General features: G+C 36.2%; 1 protein-coding gene across 5 annotated transcripts in view; it reads right to left on the reverse strand.

Moving 5' to 3' along the window:
• The window catches only part of LOC140150722 (coiled-coil domain-containing protein AGAP005037-like), a 338931-nt gene that overhangs the window by 72667 nt on the left and 241402 nt on the right, over nt 1-24862 (reverse strand). For all 5 annotated transcript variants that reach the window (XM_072172816.1, XM_072172814.1, XM_072172812.1 and 2 more), the window contains one exon: nt 9615-9885. In XM_072172816.1, coding sequence (XP_072028917.1) covers nt 9615-9885 — 271 coding nt within the window. The remainder of the gene's footprint in view (nt 1-9614; nt 9886-24862) is intronic.

Below are 24862 nucleotides of genomic sequence, written 5' to 3' on the forward strand. Positions count from 1 at the left end.
AATAATCCTATTGTTGAAGAGGATAACAAGCTTCTACCATGGCTATAGAATTTTTAATAGCCCTGGTCTTTGTTTGCTTTGGCTAAATCCTGTTCAAGTGGTGTGTTACCAGGCACTGTATTTTGTATTTGTGACAATTAACAATGAAAGAACTTTCTTGAACCTCGTTGACTTGGGGATGATTTGAAATGACCGCCAATTATGACTGTTTGATATTTATTGCCAGCAATGTGGAAAAAGAGACACATGTAGAAACGAAAAAAGCTGCCATTTTGTTAAAGGAGCAAAGTTCAACAAACCATAACCCTGCTTCTGGATATCGTTTGAAATCAAATAATATTCCATTTTAAAGCTTAAGAATGATGTATATTTTCTAAACACAAAATAAAACAAAATTGACCGGGGGAGGAATTTACGGCTCATTCACCGTGTACGGTCACACATGTCAGTATTGTTGATTCCAGTTGAAATCCATTCAAATGGATTCACCCATTCAGGTAAACTCCATTTGAAATTCACATTCCCTGTGCAGAAGATTACAGTCATGACTTACATAGGGGCTCTAGGGGAGTATGGATTTCAACTGGAATAGCCCAAATTTGCCTTTATTGAATTACTTTCACATTTGCTGTATTATCACATTTTGTTTTTGTTCCAAAAATGTCAAAATCTGAAATTTTATGAATTTTAGATTGTTCAGGTTTGGTAAATGTCTGACTATCTCTTTAAGGGATGGGGTATGGACGTTTGGACAGTATTTATTATGGGACATGAGAGCACATCAGACATATCGAATTGCATTCTGAATAATGAAGAATGTCCTTCTGATATCAAATAATTTTGATTTTTTGAAATTGCAATGTAATACACATTTTATGGCAAATGATTAAAATTGATATTTTTGATATTTAACAGTACTCAAGTAAACTTTATAAATCTGATGATTTATACTTAAAGTGTATGTAGGTGGGATGAAAAGTCGACGATCAATTGAAAATTTTGACCTTTCGTATTGAAGATATGGATTTTTTCCCCAAAACACACAAAAAAATTAGGTCTTTTTATATATCAAAAATGTGAAAAATTGTCATAAAATTTGTATTATATCGTGAATTTCAAAAAATAAAAATTATTTGATATCAGAAAGATATTCTCCGTATTCAAAATGCAATTTGATATGTTTGATGTGCTCTCATGTCCCATAAAAAAATACTGTCGAAACGCTCAAAACGCTCATTCCAGATCCCTTAAATCATAGTTATATCAGAAGTTCACCTCATCCAACAGACAAATTAGGTCGATTATGGATGTGGGCCCTGCTCGGTGTATATTTATAATACATAAACATCAGACAGTATTGAAATATAAGTAGCTATCTCTGGTACAAATACATTTCTTGAATTTGTTTACCTGAATATTTACACTTCATACATATCCAAGTTGGCAAGCTAAGCTTTTAATAGCTTTATCTGGTGGGACAGGCGCACTGATCAATATTCTATTTAAATCCACATCAAATTTCAAAACAAATCAATTTTTCAAATTCTCTGTTTACCCTAAGACAGAGAAATTGAAAAACACTCGGACGCAAAATTTGCATGCATGTTGGCAATCAGACACGACAACCATTTATTGACTTTTGTTTAAGACCCGCACCAGTACCTACAACAAATAAACAAACAAACAAACAAACAAATTCTCAGCCAGATTATAGCCAAATATATAATAGGAGATTCTCTAATCGAGCGAATTACCCAACCCAAGACTCTAGCGAAACAACGACCAAAGGCGCAGAAAATCTCGTAGCAAAATCAAATGTGATCCAAACTTGCACTCTGGTGGCCGCCACCCGAGGCTAAATTCTGAGCGTTTGACCCCGAACCCGTGGATCATTAAATCAAATATCATGGCTAAACCAAATGTGATCCAAACTTGCACTCGGGTGGCCGCCACCCGAGGCTAAATTCTGAGCGCTTGACCCCGAACCCGTGGAACATTCATCAAATATCATGGCTGGAAACTCAACAATAAATTACGGTACTGGTGCATACAGATCCCACGCTCCCAAGTGGAATTCCTGAGACTCTTCAACAGGTGGTCTACCTGAAGTTACAAAGGATCAAGTCTTAATGTTAGCATTCTATGACATATACATATATCATAATAAATAAATACAGAAAAGATAATTCAAAACCCAGCATTATTTTCTTTTGCTTACTGTGTGAAGTCTTTGACCTTATAAAAGACTACTTTACTGTTTTTGATGACACCAGTCCTGTGCCTGTATGTAACAATACGATTGTCAATTCCTGTACATATATAGTTTTGACGACTTACTTTCCCTCTTGAACTATCATTCTAAAAAAGGTCGATACAGAACAATTATATAAATTTTATGTGGCAACATATTGAACACATGATCTAATTAAACAGTGTACATTGTATCTTTGACGATCTGAGAAAGGGAAATTAATTGCAAGTCACATGTAATTTTAATGATCGGCGCAACTCTTTATTCCTCCCTCCTTATCTACAGGGACCATAATTCTTGATTTTTCTTTTAAACTTACAGACAGTTAAATGCTTTAATTAGCTATTATTTAACACACTACCATGTAGTAGATAAAATATATCTGTATTTATACAGGTCATTATCTCATTACTGTCACACATAATTATATTTTACTTCCTTCTCACATGTCCACACAGGGCGCGGTGGGTGGGAAGATTTTTGTTGTTGTCGTGTCCAATACAAAACCAACAGTGAATAAATCACTACCTAATCACGCCTCGAAACCCGCTGAAGCGGCAAATCCCATTGGTTCCCGGTCGAGCCAAACAATACAAATTTATCTGCATGACAATGATTGACATCTGACCCGGTAAACAATAACATGGATTGGCCCATTTCTTAGCAGGGTAAATTGAGTTTAACTTGTTGCACTGTGTTAAACTTTATTACCCTAAGACAGAGAAATTGAAAAACACTCGGACGCAAAAATTTGCATGCATGTTGGCAATCAGACACGACAACCATTTATTGACTTTTGTTTAAGACCCGCACCAGTACCTACAACAAATAAACAAACAAACAAACAAACAAATTCTCAGCCGTATTATAGCCAAATATATAATAGGAGATTCTCTAATCGAGCGAATTACCCAACCCAAGACTCTAGCGAAACAACGACCAAAGGCGCAGAAAATCTCGTAGCAAAATCAAATGTGATCCAAACTTGCACTCTGGTGGCCGCCACCCGAGGCTAAATTCTGAGCGCTTTGACCCCGAACCCGTGGATCATTAAATCAAATATCATGGCTAAACCAAATGTGATCCAAACTTGCACTCGGGTGGCCGCCACCCGAGGCTAAATTCTGAGCGTTTGACCCCGAACCCGTGGAACATTCATCAAATATCATGGCTGGAAACTCAACAATAAATTACGGTACTGGTGCATACAGATCCCACGCTCCCAAGTGGAATTCCTGAGACTCTTCAACAGGTGGTCTACCTGAAGTTACAAAGGATCAAGTCTTAATGTTAGCATTCTATGACATATACATATATCATAATAAATAAATACAGAAAAGATAATTCAAAACCCCACACAAGGGACTTATTTTATAAGGAACTTGGTTAATTCCCCCTCCCCTTAAACTTGTTTGTTCACTTTGCTGCACGGATATCATTACCTAAACCTCCTCTAACGCTCCTGGATGATACACAATGGAATGAGGCACATATTTAAAAGTTGACTAGCGCATTTGAGAGCGTCTGTTTGAAACCAGAAACTACATGGTGATATATCTGCCTATGTTGATAATGCTACTGATAACTAAATGGAACCTCAATGAAGGATTTTATTGTTGGCACATTGAAATATAAATCACAGTTTGGCTCTGTGCCACTAATTGCTGATTAGCATAAAACAGCACTATAATTTCTTTGCTGGATATTGACTGTAATCCATATAATTCTCCACAATAACACTACTAATTATGCTGGCTCTATATGCTGCGAGATACATTGTATAGTCACAATAGGATATTGAAAGAAATCAACGCGATAACTAGCCGGCTGCGCAACCTCACAAAAAACTAGAAAAAATGAGGGCATAGTACTTGGCCCCAGAGTCTAGCTACCCCATGCCAACCTGGAGTTGATTCCTACTTCCCTTTAACACAGACTTAATCAAACAAATACCAGCACGATTAACTAAATGTTATTAATTTCAAATGTGCAACAGAATATATGTGTTGTTGAGATATAAACCGCACCTGACGTGATGTACTCACCACTTCTACCCTCGTATAGTCATACTATTACGTAACGCAAAGCACATCAATATAATATCAGAGGGCTCACCACTGTATAAATTGTTTCTTGTACAATTTTACTTACAATGTAATTCAATTTTTAGAAATCCAGATATTAGTGATATTCCAAGTCCCATGAGATTCATTTGTCCAATGGAAAATTCCCATGTTGTCCCCTAAAGTTTTCGTCCAACTCTGCAAAATTTTTGTATATGTTGTCCACTACCAATGCGAAGTTGGATGAATTTACGACTCTTTCTTCAAATATATGAAGATGTTGATTTGAGCTTTCTGATGATCAACATCGCAATGGTTAACTTTCTTTCATACTTTTAGTTACCAATTGAAAATCTGTTGATTTCTAAGAATCGGTAATGAAGATGTTGATTTGAGCTTTTTGATGATCAACATGGCAATGGTTAACTTTCTTTCATACTTTTAGTTACCAATTGAAAAATCTTTTCGTCTATCTCGGGCAGAAATCGGGTTATTCTGTTGTGTAGTGAAAATAGACCTTGTGATCCGAGTAGGGCACCCATTGCACTGGCCAGTACACTTGCGCACAACCGCACATACGGAACCCAGTGATTGGGTTGTTTCGTTCCATTTTCGTCAGAAATATTGGACCAATGTGGCTAACAGCATTCTGCCTGATGTCTTGCTTTATTTTATTCTATTTCAGCACTCTCGATGTTCATGCGACCCTTTGTTCCTGAGTTGCCTTACCAAAGCGCCGGTCATGGCTAAATCATGCACAACCTATCTTCCAAATTTCCACTACTCGACATCGAAGGAATGCTCAAATTAATATTTCCCATGCAAAGTTCAACTGTGGTTGATCAAACGATGCTATTATATACACCAGAGAAGCCCTAAAGTATTAACTTTTTCGTTAGCTGGACTCGAACTTCAGAACTTATTTGGTTCAATAGACTTCTGACAGTACAATATGTGTAAAAGATGCATGTTCTCCTTGTATTGCTCGTATGTAAGTTCAGTTTCGCAGATGACACAAAATTTTCAATATGCTTCGCTGTGCATGTCAAAGTCTACTGTCGCCTCACACAAAGTCTCGTAGTCACTAGCAATTATATGGGTGTCCAGGTGTACATACAGGTCAGGCTTGTTTCTTACCACCAGCATCAAGTGTCATTGGTATCGCCTGCAATATATATAAAAAAAAAAAAAAAAAGAAATGGGAAACAACCTGCCAGCACATCTATACTAATTACCCTGTGTAACTTGAGATTTTGTTTGTGATCCAACACAAGTAATCAGGAGACAGATGAATATTTAATTTGTATTAATTTCTTTCCCTGACCATTTTTATGAACCATCGTGTTAAGTGGATAAGCATGACAAATTATTTGTGCGATCTATTCTCATACAAATTTAACCCTTTCAAAATATGACATTTACTAATTACTAATTCCAGAAACTGAAGCAATCTTTGCCTTAATTACCCTTAATCCACAATAAAAGTGCTTTGACACAATATATACTTGTCATTGTATCACAAATGCAAGGGATGAGGGAACACATTTTCCCAATTTTTACACAATCCGCATTATACTTACTTGACCTCAGGAATTTTTATCCCGCTTTTCATGAAATCCTTCGCTACATTAATTAGTTCTTTGACCCTGCTTAACGATTTTTCCTAATCAGATATCTTTATATTGGTTTCATGACCATCCAATTTATTTTACTTTACTTTTAATTGACCCCTTGTGGCCAACAGGGAGATTACCAATGTATTTGCGGCACTCATAACTACTCCTCCTTAAATCACCATCCAAATATTTGATGACCTGAGAATTACCACAAGATTATTAAACTACATTTGTATCCAAGATCCTTCTTCACCAAGTTTTATGATCTAAAATCTTCCGTTGAACTTCAAATTACTAATACCATCAAGTTCTATAAAGACTCAAGAGCTCGTCCACATTCCCGCTGAGCCTGTGATCAAAGCCTAACAAGGGATGCGTTCATATCAATTTCTCCCAATACTTAAAAAAGGTATGCAACTATGATCAAAATCCTTCACACAGACCGTAAACACACATGATAAACCCTGGTCTTTCATTATTATTATTATTATTTTTTTCATTTTCAATCCAAATCCAATTTTCAATCCAAATCCAATCCAAAGAAAAGAGCATTGCAATTATTTATTCATTTATTTTTTATTTTTTTCTCCATTTTCAATCCACATCCAATTTTCAATCCAAATCCAAATTCAATCCAAAGAAAAGAGCCTTGCAATTATTTATTTATTTATTTATTTTTTCTCCATTTTCAATCCACATCCAATTTTAAATCCAAATTCAATCCAAAGAAAAGAATATTACAATTCCAGTCCAATCAAATTTCCAATCCAAAATTCAATCCAAATTCAATGCAAAGAAAAAAGCATTGCAATGTTATTTATTTTTTTTTTTCTTCCAATTTTCAATCCAGCATCCAATTTTAAATCCAAATTCAATCCAATCCAAAGAAAAGAACATTACAATTCCAGCCCAATCAAATTTCCAATCCAAATCCAAAAACCAATTTTAAATCCAAATTCAATCCTAAGAAAAGAGCCTTGCCTATTTTTTATTTTATTTATTTATTTATTTATCTATTTATTTATTTATTTTTTTTTAAATTTATTTATTTATTTTTTATTTTTTTAAATTTTCAATTCACATCCCATTTTTAAATCCAACTTCACTCCAAATCCAAAGAAAAGAACATTACAATTCCAGTCCAATCAAATTTCCAATCCAAATCCAAAATCCAAGTATTCAATAACCATTCTCGTCTAGGGACATATCGGGACTATCCTTGTTTATCGATACATTTTGTCTACAACCCGTGACTAAAATTAGACCTACACTAAATGACCACTTTATGAATGAAACTAGGTTACCTTATAAATAAGGCATTATGCCACAATCAAACCAGATTCAACCAACCAAACAAAACTAATGCATTACCGACTCTGTCATGTAAATTATATACGTTTTATGCAGAGTAAGCTTAGACATAATCGTCCATTATGAAGGTAAATATCCAAGGGTAAATATACTCATGATACCCTTCCTTTCAATAAGCCACAAAAACCTGGCCTGCTAATGTTATACTAACAACTATCACCCAAAATATGCTTGCATTAACATAAAAGGTGAAATCACACCTAGAAATTGTCTAAAATTTTACCACAAACGCATAATCACGCTTAAATTCGCCAGGGGGTGACGGGCTGTCTTTACCCCATTTTGACGAACGAGGGAGACGGGAATTTGCACACGGATTTTGCCAGATTTTTTATGGCTAAAATAGATTGCCTGTGTGAACTATTTTGCTACACGAGGCGTTAAAGATTATCATCTGCACACCGTATCTTTTGCTACTTAAAACTATTATCATTATTAGGATTTCCCAACCCAATCACGTAATCGTTGACCGACATTATCATCGCTTACATCTTCCCTTTTGTTATTCTATTTTATTCATTTTGTTATTTACAAGTAGGAACATAAAATTGACCATCTGTAAATTCTCTACTTATGACTTTCCAGCTTTTAATACGTAAATTGTAAGCCAAATGATCCCAACATTTTTTGAGTTTTAACTATAAAAGGGATCCCTTGAATGATAACCACATTAATTTCAAGAAAAGTGACAATATTTCTTGGCACTGCTTGAACTGAATTCGGCACCAAATTAAAATACGGCTGTCAACTTTACCCTAAAAACATACCCGATGCTAAAAAAAAAACCTACTTAAATGAACCGACGCAATCAAAAACGATAGTTTAATTTGCTTAAATTTTGTCATCCCGAATTCCGAGCTGCCAAACTGATTCGACAATTGCTGTAACTTTGGTAATATTTGTCCAAATTCGCCGGATAAAAACTATGGCTCAAATGTATACGATGACACCGGAAAAAATCGCCATTGATTTGCAATGGGAAGTCATTGTTTGCCAATCGGGATATCGATTGATTCGCCCATGTCAAATTCTCAAGGACCCTGACGTCATAATGAGCGCGCTTTTATTACGCCTTTGCCTTATTTGGATAATGGCTACATGTGCATTGTAAAACCCTGCCCCGCTTTGGGCCATAACAATTACACCTCTTGAATTATTCATAGAACCACACTTGGTAAACAAACATTAATATTAAATGCGTAAAGCCACAGGAATTGCAAAGTTTTGGAGCACTTTTCGTGTGCAAGAAAACACCATTAAATATTATTTAGATGCATTTAAATACAATTTCGACTCCGCATTATACATAAATTAAATAAATTTATTCTCACCCGGATATTTCTCCGCCTAATCAGAAATTACTCAACCACAAATTTCATGAAGTCTTGAAGATGACTGCTTTGCGTGCATGTTGTGCTGTTCAGTGGGATTCGTCTACCGTAATTTTCCACGACGATTGTATAGAATACTGACTTCGGCTAGCTCACAAAACGTGCCCAAAATGTTTATATTACTACATGTATAAATATTTTTTACATCCAAGTTTTAGCACTGCATGCCAGCGCCGAACTCGCCACTAAATTATACATAGCGCAGCATTAAATTCGGAACCTGAATCATGATTATATTGTTGTGCAGTAAGCAGAAACAAGGTAGAAAAATCAGCGTGTCCTTGTTATTGATGCAGTAAACGTGCACATTTTAAGCTTCCCAAAGCTTGATTTTTTATAATCAATCAGTCAGTTGTTTATGTCTTATGAAGTTGCTGTCGATTTCTAAGAATCGGTAGCCAAAGATTTTGTTGTTGTCGTGTCCAATACAAAACCAACAGTGAATAAATCACTACCTAATCACGCCCGAAACTCATGAAGGCGTAAATCCCATTGGTTCCCGGTCGAGCCAAACAATACAAATTTATCTGCATGACAATGATTGACATCTGACCCGGTAAACAATAACATGGATTGGCCCATTTCTTAGCAAGGGTAAATTGAGTTTAACTTGTTGCACTGTGTTAAACTTTAATTTTACTGTTGTTTAACCAATAAACAAGCTAAATTAGATAGAATTCCTCATGAAAATGCAAGTTATGTCAAAATTTGGAACAAAAATCATTTGTTGAGATTTCTGGTATTTTCTTTTTACAAAATTTGTCCCTGAATCTTGGCTAAATTAAGGTGTTTCTAGTATCCCTGTAATGCTGTAATATTTGATCTGATGACTATTAATATAGATAAAAAACATTTCCTTTAAAATTGACCCTTCGCTGATGACCCCTGACCTATAGCCCCTAACCTATGACCCTCAACCCACCTGTTGCATAACACGACCCATCTCCAAAGGCGTTGTGCTATTGGGTCGTATCACCTCCTCTTGCGCCATCCTGGGGGCGCTTCCAGGCAAAAATCCTCCTGACATGGTATGAAAACGATTCCGCCTTGTGTCAGGATAATCCAATTCTAATTCCGGTTCCGAGTAGTAATTCAAATCTATCGGTGTAGAGTTACAACTACGCGCAACTGCATTAGCGTCCTCTATGAAACCCGGTTCGTAGATTTTCAGCACTGTGCGGTCTTGAATTTCACTGCAAGACAAAATGGAATCAAAATGACATCAACAATAAGTTTCATACATGAAATACTGATAAAGCCATTTAAATAGTGACCAAGTAGATGCAGGGTTACCAAACCTGCTATTTAGCAGCCCAATTGGGTGACTTTTGAAGATTTCCCATTCAACTTTTCACTGTTTCCTAGCCAATAAAAACGAATGGTTCAGAAATAAATTGGACGACTTTTTCACATTGGTTTCCACGCCTTTGGTAATTTCATGTCCCATAGCAACCAATCGATCAGACACAAAATTGGGTGACTTTTCAGTGATATGACATATAATAATTTGGGCTGCAATTTTTTTGGCAACCTGCCCAAAATAGTGTAATTATGATTGAAAGATCCAGGAAATAGGTCATATATGATATAATATATAGATTTATATATATCTGTCAGTAAGGATGTATGTGGCATGATCTGAACAAATCAGGACAAAAAGTGTCAATAGTGAAATTAAGATAGAGGTAAATATGTGACCGTTACAGCACGAATGAGCCGTAAATGTCCTCAATTGTATTCTGAGTTACAGTGTAAAATGGGCATGAAGGTCGTATTCATAGGTACCTCAATTTGGTGCTACGTGTACCTCATTTAATGAGATACACGTAGCACCAAATTGAAATACCTATGAATATGACCTTCATGCCCATTTTACACTGTAACTCAGAATACAATTGAGGACATTTACGGCTCATTCGTATAACTGTAATCACATATAAACTGATAACAATAGTTTACATAAGAAAATTGGCATTATAAAAGCTTGTATATTGGCAACCAAGTATGCTAGCGATGAAAGGATCCAGCAATTTCCACATTTGGGACATTGGACAAGTTATGATGATAATACTCAAATTATCAAAATTCCCTACTTTGGCTTGATTAGATCAGGTGACAGATCATGTGACATTTATCTTAGTCAAATTGATATTAGACATACAAATCACTTTCTTGCCATAATTGCTGTGTCAAGTTCAATTCCAAACATTTCCATTGCCAATGTTAGTGACCTTGAAGACATTTGAAAGACATTTTGATGTGTCTTTCTGATATTGATGGTCAGAACTGACTGTTGACATTAAATTGTTTCAAACAATTCAGAAAATGAAAATTCATAGCAGACCAGAGAGGTGATTGGGCAGCGGCACTTGACAGTGCATGACAGTAATGTGTGAACAGTCATTAAAAAGTTATGAATAAAAGTGACAAAATCTAAAAAGCTGCCTCATGTAGAATTGCAGATAGTAGTATATTGCATTTAAAAACCTTAAAATATGTTTCTACATAATACATTTTAATGACAATTTCTATACCCAGGATTTATTGGGGTGCGGATTTTAAAGAAAGTAGAACTTGCCATGTACTGATATAGCCCAAAGTAATTTACAAGATTGTAAAAGGTAGCTCAAAATCAGGCCCGTACGCAGGATTTCATTTGGGGGGTGCTGATTTTGAAAAAGTGGACCTTTTTTTTCCAAATTTTGTGAAAAGTGGACTTTCTTCCTAAAATTTGGACCTTTTTTGTCCAAAAAAAGCGTAAAAACCCTGATTTTTTGGCTCGCTACGCTCGCAAATTCTGAAAATTTTGGACTTTTTCTATACTTTTCCACATTTGGGGGGGTGCGTCGCACCCCCCCTGCGCATACGGGCCTGCTCAAAATCAAATTGGTCACACACAAATATTTCTTATTTGCTGTAATACCACCCTAATAAATGGTTCTTGAGCTATCCTAAACATGGAATGTTAAATGGTTCTACTAAGAACTAAAAATGGATCTGGAAAAGTAGAAAGCAGAGGATGATTTAAGGAAGCCCATCATGCACTGTAAAAGTGTTATCACTAGAGTTTCAACTGCCACTTTACTTTTCAAATCCCATTGAACTCTGTGCAAAAGATGTTGTTTTAGAATTGCCCGTGTGTTGTCATTACTTGGTCGATTTCAGATCTAAAGTGATGTATGCATGAAGGATAATTCACACCTTCTGTAGATAACATAAAATGTGAAATCGACCAACTTTTTTGAAGGTGTTTTTATTGTAAATATATCTGTCCAAATTCAAATTTAACCATGCACATGTGTATGCAGTGGGCGGGCAGTGGTGTCATGTTCACTCACACAGCTGTGCTAACCGCAAGACTTCTGGGAAGTGCTTAAATCATCCTCTGAGTAGAAAGTCATGAACCCTTTTCTCTTGAGGGTTCTACACCCATGAACCTTTTGAAGAGTGTATTACACACTGTTACCTAATGAGCAATGACTCTAATGAGCAAAAGGATCCTTATACAACATAATACTAAAGTAATGCAATCAAAATATAGGGCTGTCAAATATTTAGGTCATGTTCATTTCCGTTGTTAAAAAGTAAGCTTTCCTGGTAGCCTAAATATGTCAAAGAAAGAAATGAGAAATGTCATACCCTTATAGAGGCTTCCTGTATGTTTAAAATCAGAGATTTGTCCCTGAACTCCATCAAAAAGCTCAGCCTCCTGAAAGAGGTACTTCTCCTTAAAACAACTTTGCCACCCCTAAACATTTACTCTTACACCATCCATGCCACCTACATGTAGGCTGCTTGGCTCAGGCTGGTCACTTCTGGCAGGGCCGTAGCAAGCGGGGCGGCCGGGGATGCCATGGCCACCCACTTTTTGAGGAATTTGTTATGTTTTTCTTTGTATCTTTATTTCAATATGGGCATAGATTTGTAATTTGGCCGCCCCATATTTGTGATGGCTGCCCCACATTTTTCGACCTTGCTACGGCCCTGACTTCTGGCTACTGAAACTTGACTGGTAGGGATTTTGCCATGGCTCTGAACTAGAGCTAACATTACTACTGCTATCCACACCAAGAGTCCTGCTTTGATATTATTATGAGCATATTAATGATGGTACCTAGTCTATCCCTTCCCCACAAAGACATTCTTTTTCATTCTCAAACACCCCCAGCATATACATTGAATGCACAATGGCTAATAATATTATTATATGATCTGAAGTCATCACAGTTATTTTCAACAACTTTCAGTGAAAAATTGTTGGTATGATTAAGCATGACAAAACATTCAGAGAAATGACTCAGACTTTGCTCATATTTGTTATGATTCCAGAGAGAGCCAGAAATGTGCAAGTTAACATAATACAGATGACCCGATTTCAATATGAACTTTGAAGAAGAAAATCAAAAGTGAAATATCATGACAATATTATGACATGTTATCCTGGTGAGGCCACTAGTGTAATTTGTATAGATATGTGACAGACAGAGATACTGACATGTGATATTATGTGATATGTTTATGATATGTGATGTGATCTGATCAGGGACTGTGCTGTTCCAGTTGAAATTCATACACCCCCATGGAAGACATAACATTAAATTCAGACACAGGGGGTGTGGATTTTAAATGTAGCCACCCATTCAGATAACCTCATTTGAAATTCACACTCCCTGTGTGTGTATAAGACTCATCCATAAGGGGTGTATGGCATGTCAGGGTCCCCTGTCCACTGAAACAAGTACTTATCCAGAGCTCCAGGGGGCAATCGACTTTGAAAGTGACAGGGATGTGCGGACAGCAGATCAAAACTAAGGGGTCTTTAGGTGAGAGCTTTAAAGACACCAACAAAGGGGGTCTTTTGGTGAGAAGAGCTATCCAGAGAAGAAGTGGCAATGTTATTTCTGAATGTTTGGATGTGTCAAAAGTATGCACATTATTTCAGCAATATTATGTAGGACACTTGGTTACAGTGCAAGTTGATTATGATAACTTGATGTTCAAAATATCATGCTTTGACCTGGTTGGATCTGATTGTGTCGCATTCTATTATGGACACTAGCCTCACTGGGCAGGGGGTTGTTTAATCTTGCCTGATATAATTGGACTGACTGGAATGTCGATTCTGTAAAAGCACTCTGGCAAAAGCAGTTGCTGGATGTAAAATACATATGGCACATGGAAAGAGAATTTGGACATTGATGTATGGTTGGACTTCTTGGGTCCACGTTTCCAGATGTGGGAATAGAGTTTTGTCCTCATTTGACAGCAATTACCCATTTACGCATCTGCATAAATATGTATACAAACACACCCCTACTTGTAAAGATCTGCAACTGTGGACTTATTTTACCAGTAAATACCCAACCAACATCTTCAGTTGCTTGGTGTCCTCAGTTTGTATGCTATTTTCAGGTTTGCATCCTCATCCAAAATGACTAGTATTGCTAGCATTTGTTCAGGTATGATATTTCAAGAGATTCATATAGAACAGATTGACTTTTGAAGCCACACTTATTCACTATATTATCTTTGTTTAAAACTATTTATGTAATAGTATCATAGTTCCTTTTCGTGTATATCTATCCATGTAATAGAATACATTATATAAACAACATGGTCTGTACAGATGTGTATTTATAGAATATGATATGTTTTACTGTTTTAGGAAACTATAAACTTTCCATTGCTACACAAGAACAAATATTTAGCCAGTGTTGTTCTTGAATGGTATCTGATGGGCAGTAAAATTTGATTGTTTTACTGGTTTCCTGTGTTACCCAAACTGCAAACTCTTCCCGCATGACATAGCCTACATTCAGAGGTGTGGCTGATGAGGAGGAGGAGGAAGAGGAAGAGGAGGAGGAAGACAAAGAAGAGGAGGATGCATGAGGTCCTGAGTTCAATTCCCAGCAGTGGAAAAGTCAGATTTTTATTGGCAAAAGCTGTAGATTAAATAATGTTACATTTAGCTCACAACCTCATCACTTTAAGCTTTTTCCCTCACAAAAATCTATAAGCTTCACAAATACCATCACAAAAGAGACCAACTGATGCATATTTAGCACAGGGGATTTAAAGCACCATATCAAAGCATAGCTGAAAACACCAAGAACCACTGGAAACCATCAAAAAGTTTGTATTTTTTGTTGTCAAAAATTAAACAGAGATCATTCTATAGTGCAGTGGCCTTTGGTAGTTCTATGCTTGAAATCAACAATAAAACTTCACAGCTGTCAAAAGATGTATATTAGCATTATTTCCAAAGCAGCAAAACATCCCAATGATATTGCAATTTAGGAAAGCATCAAAGGAAGCAATCCATTACAGTGACAGCAAGCATGTATTCTGACTTCAAATAACATGTGAATGGAAGGTATCTCCATTTTACTACTGACATTAATAAATGTTACTTATAGTTTGATTAGCTCACAATCGGTGGGCCTTGTGACATCGCTGATTAATATCAATAAATTTTATTTTGAGGATTGTCTTGTGACATCTCGCAAGAAGTATCACAAATTATTAATTTGGTATACTTTCTTGTCTACTTTCTTTAAGACGCAGGTCAACTATATCACTTTTAATGTGGGTCTACTGTTCGGCGTAGCAGTAAAAGCCTAACAATTACAGCCAATTGCTGATCAAACTATACACTGTATACTCTGATCAGCACCAAATAGGAAAGCGTAATAAGGGGGGGGGGCTTAGTGGAAAGATTATGTGGAGACGTGTCGCTGATAGCATTTCAGGCTCTCAGGTACACACTAAAAACTACGGGGTTATATTTTCCGTGGTCATTTTGAATTGACCACGTTTGGGGTTGTTTTGACCCTTCAAGGGGGTTGTACTGTTTTAATTTGACCACATTCACAAGGTCATTTTAGCCACGACGAACGTGGTCAAAATCTTAGTGGTCATTTTGCTGATACCGTCGCGCACTGATATCAGTTTCAATCTTCCGCTTTGAAAATCTCAATTCATAAATGAGTTTAAACATGAGCTGCAATTAATGTTTGTTGATTAATAAATAAAACTGGTCACATCAGCGCCATATTTGTTCTGATTGTGCAGCTCAGCGGATTGTCGTGTGTGCTTGTCTGCATGATGGAATATGAAAAGTTAGTTGAAAAGTGAGACTGCAAGGATGCATAGACCCTTGTCTATGCACGCAGATTCATTCAATTTCATGCTGTCGTGGCTGGTGTCTTGGCTGCAGTTGTTATAAGCTTATATCATGTAAGCTTATAATACGTGAACTGTCATAGGCGATGACTGACTGTGTGTGAGTGTGATACACAGATGCATTTTGCAGTTTGCTGTTTATGTAATGCTTTCTCTGTGCAGAAACACACTTATGTCCTGGTGGGACCAGCATGACCATAGGCCTACTAAAAAATCCAAACAACCCCTAAATGTGGTTATTGAGTAACCCTATAAAACAACCCTTTCAAATGGGTCATTTCATTTGACCCCGAAATGAGGTCATTAAGTAACCCAATAAGGCAACCCTTTTGAAGGGGTCATTTCATTTGACCCCGAAATGTGGTAATATTTTGACCCCAATGGGGTTACTATTTGACCCAAATACGTCGTCATTGCAATGACCCCGACCAATGGGGTCAAAATGACCCCGTTAGTGGTATGGTGTTTAGTTGATAACTATGCTGGGGTCAAAAATGACCCCGTTTGGGTCATTTTTTGACCCCGTAGTTTTAAGTGTGTATAGCAACGGGCTATTCCAGTTGAAACCCATACACCCCCTATGGAAGACATGACCTTAATATTCCATACAGGGAGTGTGAATTCCAAATGGGTTAAATGAAAGAGTGACTCCATTTTAAATACCCTGTGTGTGGGAGAGATAAAGATCATATCTTCCATAGGGGGTGTATGGATTTCAACTGGAATAACTTAAGCTTCATTTTAACATTCAAATCATTGGTTAAGGTTTAATTTGAGTAAATGTTTGGGGTCAGTTTTTAGAATTCCAGTGGAAACCCCATCCAGTCGGGCCTACTTTTTTCAGAAGTAACAGAGATTTTCCACAAAATTTTCCTAGCGCTGAATGAAGAATAAGGATAGATTGAATTTTATTCAACCACCGACATTACGATTCTGGAATTCCACTTTAAATTAATTTAATTGGTAACCATGCATACTAATTAATCACTGATTAGTAATCACACCCGATATCATCATTTATCCATCATAAAATATGTTGGCATTATATCAACAGTGTAGGAGCCCTGTATACATAAGAACAACCACCCGATAATGACTCTTTCCCTGCTAAATTTGTTGAATTTTAGACTATACACAATTACACATACAGACACACCCCCACTCAAAACAACAAAATTGACTTCTCTACATGACCAAATTAAATTTTATATAAAATAAATAATGTCAATGATTTAACGTGCGCTACACCTAAGTACCACCACACTTCAACAATTATTCCACTGCCATTAGGATACATCAGAATCATTTCCGCTTCCACAAGTCCGCAACTCAGAGGAGGCTTAAAGGCATTCCTACAATGCACTATGATTGGGAAATTTGATCAATATAACCTAATTTTAGAGGCAAAGTCCCCATTGCCACACAAACAAAATGGTCATTTTAAAACTGCAGCCAACGAGCTAATAGTTGAGACTTAGGACTGATATTTGATTTTCTTACAGGAAACATTCATATTGTCCCACTGCATTAATTTTATTCCTAAGTCTTGATGTTTTCAATGTTAAATAATAGGATGAAAACATCAGATATTTGCACACAATCCCAATGCAAAGTATGGTCAACTTGCCACATGTGTACAAAAACCAGACATACCAAGGTCAGAAACCTCATTGGGTCATGGGAATGTCTTTAAACATCCTCTGTCCGCAACTGATGTGCAGGTACTCTCAGCCGACTTAGATTGTGATTACCCCCAGCAGCTCCCCATTTCACACCTGGGTGGAGTGAAGCAATTGGGAATTAATGGCCAAGGACGCAACACACTGGCCGTGGTGGGGCTCAAACCCGCAACCTTAATATGAAGCTTGCGCCCTAACCATAAGCCAACCATGCTTCCAAATGAGTACAAAAATGGCTGGTAAAAACTAAAAGATGACTCTAAATCAACAGTGGCAGCGGGGGGGGGTATCAAAGTGAATTTCAGAGGGTAAAATCAACCAATTTTATGCAAAAATTATGCAAAAAAGTTGAAATTGTTTTTAACTTTGGTTTTTCGAGGGGGGGGGCTGAGGGGGAGAAAAATATGCAGATTTGATGCACCATTGAAGTAGTAAAGTACTTTCATAATTGCACTTTTTTAAACGATGGATGAGTTATAACCTTGAGTATATTATCCTCTCTTAGTTTCACAGCATTAATCATGTTAATTAAAACATGTCAAAATGTGACATTTCTGGAGTAAATCAGTTAATTCAATCAATTTTAAATGTACACCGTGACCTAAAAGCCTCTTTTATATCTAGCCATTTTAGTTTATCTAGTTCATCCATTAATAGAGACCAATTTATTCTCAATCTGGTTTAGGTAGAAAATTCAAGCTGGGTGGGTGTAAACTAATGTTATACACAACTTTGTACCTTCATAAATTAAAGAAGTCAACCAACTTTTTCTTTGAATAAATATTTTATTTAACCTAATTTGTGCCCTGTTCAAATAATTAATGAAAATGGTTTTTCAAAGATAAAATAATAATAACAAAAGGCAGCCATTCACTAGAATCAATAACATGCTCATATATCAGGGGCACAGTTCTTTAACTCAAATACATTTGCACATTCATTGAATGACCTTTGAAAATTTGGGTACAAAACTCTGCAACTTGAGGTCAAATTTTGCACTATGATTGTTTAAGTGAGGTTATTGGACTATGCCAAAGGGATGAGAAAATAGTGGTCCATAGTGATTGGATATCACTTTTTGCATCTGATGAGTCTTCCTATGAACACCTGACATTCCTAGACTAACACCTCTTACCACTTGCATTGCCAACTAACTCCACGTTTCACATACAGTCGTTTATTAACTGCAATGCAATGCATGGGGTTCAAAGTTGGTGCCCCTTTTAAATGGTTTCTCAGAGATAAAATAACAATATTTGCAAGAGGCAGCCTTTAAGTATATCACTTTTTGCATCTTCACTCTTTATATGAACACCTGACATTCCTAGGCCAACACCTCTCTCATAGGCTATCACTGGCATTAACCAACTAAAGTTTTACACTGGGGTTTTACATACAGTTAAATTCTACCAAACTGCCTGTATGGGATTCAAAGTTGCCAGAGTTTCTGCTATATCCCAAGAATGGCTGAATCAATACTAGGCATGTTTGTAATCATTGAAATGCATTTTGCATCCAAAATTCAAAAATATCCATGAAGATATGAACTTTTTCAAATTTTTGAAAATTTTACACAAATTCTGCAGTATCTGCATGGTGCAGGTTAACGCCTATCGCAGTTAATGCCCGACATTTTCATCCCTCCATAACAAATAAGTACAATACAGCCCACCTAATAAGCGCAGACTTATCCCCATTTAAACTCAGCCAGTCGAAATCGTCTGGTATCATCAATCGCATCTCAGGTACACCAGACGATGTAATGCTGGCGACGGACGGACAGACGCATGAATGCGGTGACATAGACCGGCAGGTGCAAATCATGTAGGCTGTGCATTGTTATCGCACTGGATCAAGCATGAATGAGTGATGAGCAGAATGTATGATCTCAGCATGGTCCGAATATTAACCCCTTTCAACTTTGATGACATGTGCATACAAACAAGTTCAAATAGTCATCAAATTTAACCATATTTATCTAAGAGAAGTATAAAATTTTGTTGGAAAGTAATCTGTGTGCATTACAGTATACAATACACAGTAGGTCCTCTAAGATCTTGATGTCCTGCATATTTTTAGGTAGAGAGTTCTTGTTATTTTGACAGAAATAGAAAAGCTTACTGCTCATAGAGCACCTATCACTGTCACATACAAAGCAATAAATGCCATCTTCATTTTATTGACTATTTGTGTCGCTCTTCTTCTTCCAAAGGTCAGTAAAACCTAGATCACATCCACAAGATTACTAGAAATCAACTTGAAAACGTTGGCTATAAATGATACTCAGGTGCAGAAATCCTGTGCCATACTCACTGTGTTACAGATTTGCTGTCAGGAACAAGAATGCCTTACTTTGTTGGGACAGCACACACCTTGTTGGTGTATTTTATGCTCCAGTTAATTTTTAGAACTGCCAGGGCAATTTATGTAAACGTGTCTATTATAAAGTGGCTCAAGACACCCACCTACAAACTCCATACATGTATACTATATGATCAGCTCGTCATGGGCAAGAATTGTTCAGTTTTTGTTACTGCGCACATCAATAAAGTTCCAAATTATGCCTGCGTAAATTCACAAATATGCAAAGCATGGTTCACATAGGCCTAGGTGGTGCGCCAAGCTTTATGAAATTGTATGCTACTGTATATCAATCCACAATGTTTTGAGTCCAGCCGATTACGAGCTGATCAGAGTATCGCTCATTCTACAAAATCCGGTGCCAATCCACTGTAAAAATTGAAAAAAATAAAGTTGTTCAAAAAGACCTGCTTTTTGTGTTTTTTAAGAGCAAATGTATCACTACTTTCAGATGTAAAAGATTGTCAACACCACTTGCATATTTTTCTTTCAGGACATCATGATGTTTTTAACACTAAAACTCAATGTAATGTGAGCTACGTTACGGCTACAAAATGGGTTGGTTTTACTTAATCCAAGGTCATAAAAAGCAAACGAAGATCACTTGAGTGAAATGTAACACCGATTTCACCATTTCATAGAAGTTTTGAAGATGCATAAATGAGTGCGTAACGAGCTCACAGTAACGTAGTTCACGGGTTTTAATGTTTTTGATGTGATTTGAACGTTAGAATGTTATGTCGGTTAATTCTAATATAAATGGGATTCGATCACTGGTACCTATCACATATTATTAGGAAGTACTTGTTATACAAGTGCATACTATGGAATTCTGGTAACGTAGCTCACCAATCTTAACATGGTCGGTCGAAATTTCAATGTTTACAACATTTCTATGCCAAAATGCTACAGCATCACGATTTTTACTGTTATTTTTAAAAACCTATGAGTGTTTCCTTTCAAAAACCGTAAACTACGTTGATACCTCTGTTTTACGTCTTTCCAATAACGTGTGTTAAAAAGTGGTAACGTAGCTCACAGCGTTTTAGTGGAAAGTGCAATTTATTTTAGAATTACACAAAGACGCTTTTAATCACTAAAAATAATGTTGATATGCAATATGATGACGCCTTATCTAATTAAAAAACAACAAATATGTAAAGATATCGCATTTATTCAAAGAAAATATTAAGGATCAGATTTGACACTTGAGCAGTGGAAACGCAATTTTAGCGATTTTCGAGCCTTTGCAAGGGTTAATCAGGCTGAAGAAAGCATTTAAAGTATGGACAACTATATATGTCCGTGTAGATCTCGTTTAGTTCTACCAGAAAAACAACACATATTTGATGCCCTAAATGCTCGACAAAGTATTTGTGGACCAAAGAATGGAAAAAGGGCTATTGGCACCGGATTTTGTAGAATGAGCGGTATAGGTACATTTCTCGTTCATTTCCATACACTATGAGCCAGAATGGTCTAATTTCTAATGACATAGTTCATGAAGCCCCATTCCAAGAATCATACCTCAAACTTTGACTCAAAGTTGCTGAGGATGAGTTTTCATACCCAACATATTCAAAGGTCATTCTATGTATGTACAAACATATATGAGTTCATGAACTGTGTACTGACAGATGAGCATATTTGAGATTCTATACCACAGAATTCTATATACACAAGAACCGGTCATCCCTATACACTATGCGTGGTCATAAACGGAACCGTTCGCTGAAAAATGAATCAAAAAGGTACGGCAAGACTTTTTTTCGCATCACGTGCGTCAAGTTCACTTTCCAATTATGCAATCTGTAGTTAGGATAACGAAAACGACTGGTAAGCAAGTCTACTAAACTACCTCAAAATCTGAAGGAAAAAAATGGCGGACCCGTCGCCGGACCCTTTTCAGAACTAATACAGCATATCTAGCCATTATCAACATGGGGTCATCGGTTTGAATATTTTCCTTATATAAAAAACTAACACCTCCGCTATATGGTATTTCATGATATAACATTAATGGAAAGAAAAGTACAAATGCTTTTCGTGTTTCGAATCGGACGAGTGACAAGCTCTAATGACGTCATGATGTAAACAACGTAATTGTCATTAATAATTAATTAGGTAAACCCAAATATGGAGGTATCCAAAAGTATGCTAATTGAACTTTGACTAATCAGAATACGACCCTGGTATCCAATTCTATGCAAATGAGTTGAAGGAGGTTACATGAACACATATACTTATTCTCATCTAGCTTTACTAAAAGATCTTTGTTCTATACATAAGAGGTGATTTGTTTGTTTGTTTGTTTTTACTGTCTGTTTTCACTACATGAGTAATGATGCTTAAATCGAAATGAAAATGTCACATTTTCTCAAACATCTGCCACCTACAAATGTTTAGTTCATAAACACTGAGGGTTTGAAGCAGTCAATGCAGACATTTAGTTGTCTGCTTTAAGTTCTATCATACTGCCCACGCCTACAGCCAGATTTTATTTTTGGCAGATTTTTTAAAAAAGTGGACTTTTTAGGAGTGCCGCACAAATTGTGTGGATTTAGGGAGAATTGTTGTAAAATTTTGGTGGTCTAGGGCTGATTTTGGTGATTTGGGATGCAATTAAAGGGATTTATGTGTAATTTGGTCAGATTTGAGGGGATTTTTTTAGTACCTTTGTGGATGGGAGGGCATCAGTCCATCTTGCCGCACCCATGTCTATGGGCTTGAAAGTGTTTTTCACAGAAGTCATAGCACTATCGTTTTGTAGTCAATATCTGAACATGCATGAGACAGGTTGTAAGTGTACTCAAGATTCTGAATACCCAAACAACACTGGAGCAAACGGGCTATACACTCTACCCTTTTTGTACCTGATAGGACCAGTAACTTACAGTCTCCTCCTAAGGACACACATTCTCATGGTTTACTTGTCAAACACTCAATGTACCTTGAGAAATGCAAGAAGCCTGCAAATGCACTGGTCCTTTGATCAAAGATACATGTTTTTGATGAATGAAGATGCATGACTGCTACTTATACTCATGGTCAGATACACTTTCAGTATGCTATGCAACATCAATGAGTCTTGGATTTAAAACAGTAGATTTTTAAAGAATAGTGTGTAGTACTGTGAAAACATACGTACATGTAGTTCAAACAGATCCTGGGAGTTTACAAATTTTGATAAAAATTCATAATAGCATCCCTTTACTTTGACCGCTACACCAGTGTCCTATATCTGAAACAATTACGCTATAGATATAAGATAAAATACTTCCAAATTTGGAATGGAAGCTTTCTAAAATAAGCCGTGCATATCTCAAGAACCACTGACCCAATACTAGGAATACTAGTATTCGATCAAATGCTGTACCATGTCAAGTTTATATGAGCATTTTAAAATAATATTTTGAGAAATTTTAATTTTTGGATCTGATATAATATGAAAATTGTTATATAGTTCATTATAAGTGGGCGTTGGAATTTTAATCATGGGAATCAGGTGTATAAATGGTATGCCTGCTGAATTTTGATAGCCATGCAGATGTGGCTGAGATAATGAGTTTACGTTGGCAGGTGTTTTGCAGAATTGTGTCCTCAATTCACTTCTTGTGTAACAAAAAAGATGGAGTTTGGTCAGAAATAAAATTGATTTTTCACACACTAATTTTGAGTGCTGGTTGGTGTGGTCAGGTTTAATTTTATTAATCATAATTGAAACTGCAGCAATAAAACACTAATATTATTAATTTTGAACTTATTAAAAAAATCGTAAATAAAAGTTTTACAAATTCCTGACATTTAGAACTTACTGTCAATATTCATTTTGTACAGTTTTTTTTTTTTATTTCTAAATTTTATTTGGTTAGAAGATGATGACGGACAAGCAATCAACTTTATTATCAGGTTCATGTCTAATCTTGAATTGGGCATAAGTAGGGATGTGAATTTACACCACACTGCTCTGATTTTGTTTCTCCATCAGAACTCTTGTTAAAGCCTTAATGTACGATCTTTTTTCAGAATTTACCTTTATTTTTTTCAAAACCTATTTTTTGGCATATTTGTAATACTTACACATGTTCTAACTTAAATCTATGAGCAAACTGTCAAATTCGCCCTATTTGTAGTAAAACAGGATGATTTTCTGTTGGTCCGACATAACATCATAATTTTTTAGATTATGATTTTATGTCGGCCACGATCGCAAACCATAGCCTCCTACGCGGCCAGTTTGGTTACCCTCCCTCCACATGTGGAGGGAGCGTAACCAAACTGGCCACGTAGGAGACTAACTCTGAGGCCGTACTCGCTGTCCTAATCCAAATAGTGCGAGATATTTCGAGTGATAGAGGTCAAGTTTATGATATTGTTTCTTTGCAAATTCCCAATGTTTTTCAAGCGTCCAAATGTATTGGGAACTTTCATAATGATTGCATATTATCATTTTGGAAGAAAAAAAGAAAAATCTAAAAATTAAAAAAGATCGTACATTAAGGCTTTAAAAGAGCCACCATGATTAATTTCAAAACATGAAGAAGTATGAAAACAACTATAGAATCCTCTTACAATGAAAAACTTTTACCACAAAAATAATTTTTCTAACTTTTCAGCAAATAGATTCATCAATTTTATTAGCTAGATTAAAATAATGTTTAAATTTTGTTTTGCTCCATACATTTCATCCATCTCATTCAAAAACTTCATTAGATTCAACATTGAAATTGAAAATTTGACAATATTATACTTATTTTGCAAGAAGAGATGTAAAAGGATGCAAGTATTTCCTGTCTTACTCATTCACAACCAGTACCATGTTAGCATACAATCAATGGCCAGAGACAAGGGAATAGAACTTCCGTCTATCATGCACAAGTCTAAAGGAGTAGCTTGACCTGCATTATTCATCACTAAAATGTTATAACACATTGTAAACTGTCACTGG

The sequence above is a fragment of the Amphiura filiformis genome, chromosome 4 (genome assembly GCF_039555335.1).
Source record: "Amphiura filiformis chromosome 4, Afil_fr2py, whole genome shotgun sequence".
Classification (NCBI taxonomy): domain Eukaryota; kingdom Metazoa; phylum Echinodermata; class Ophiuroidea; order Amphilepidida; family Amphiuridae; genus Amphiura; species Amphiura filiformis.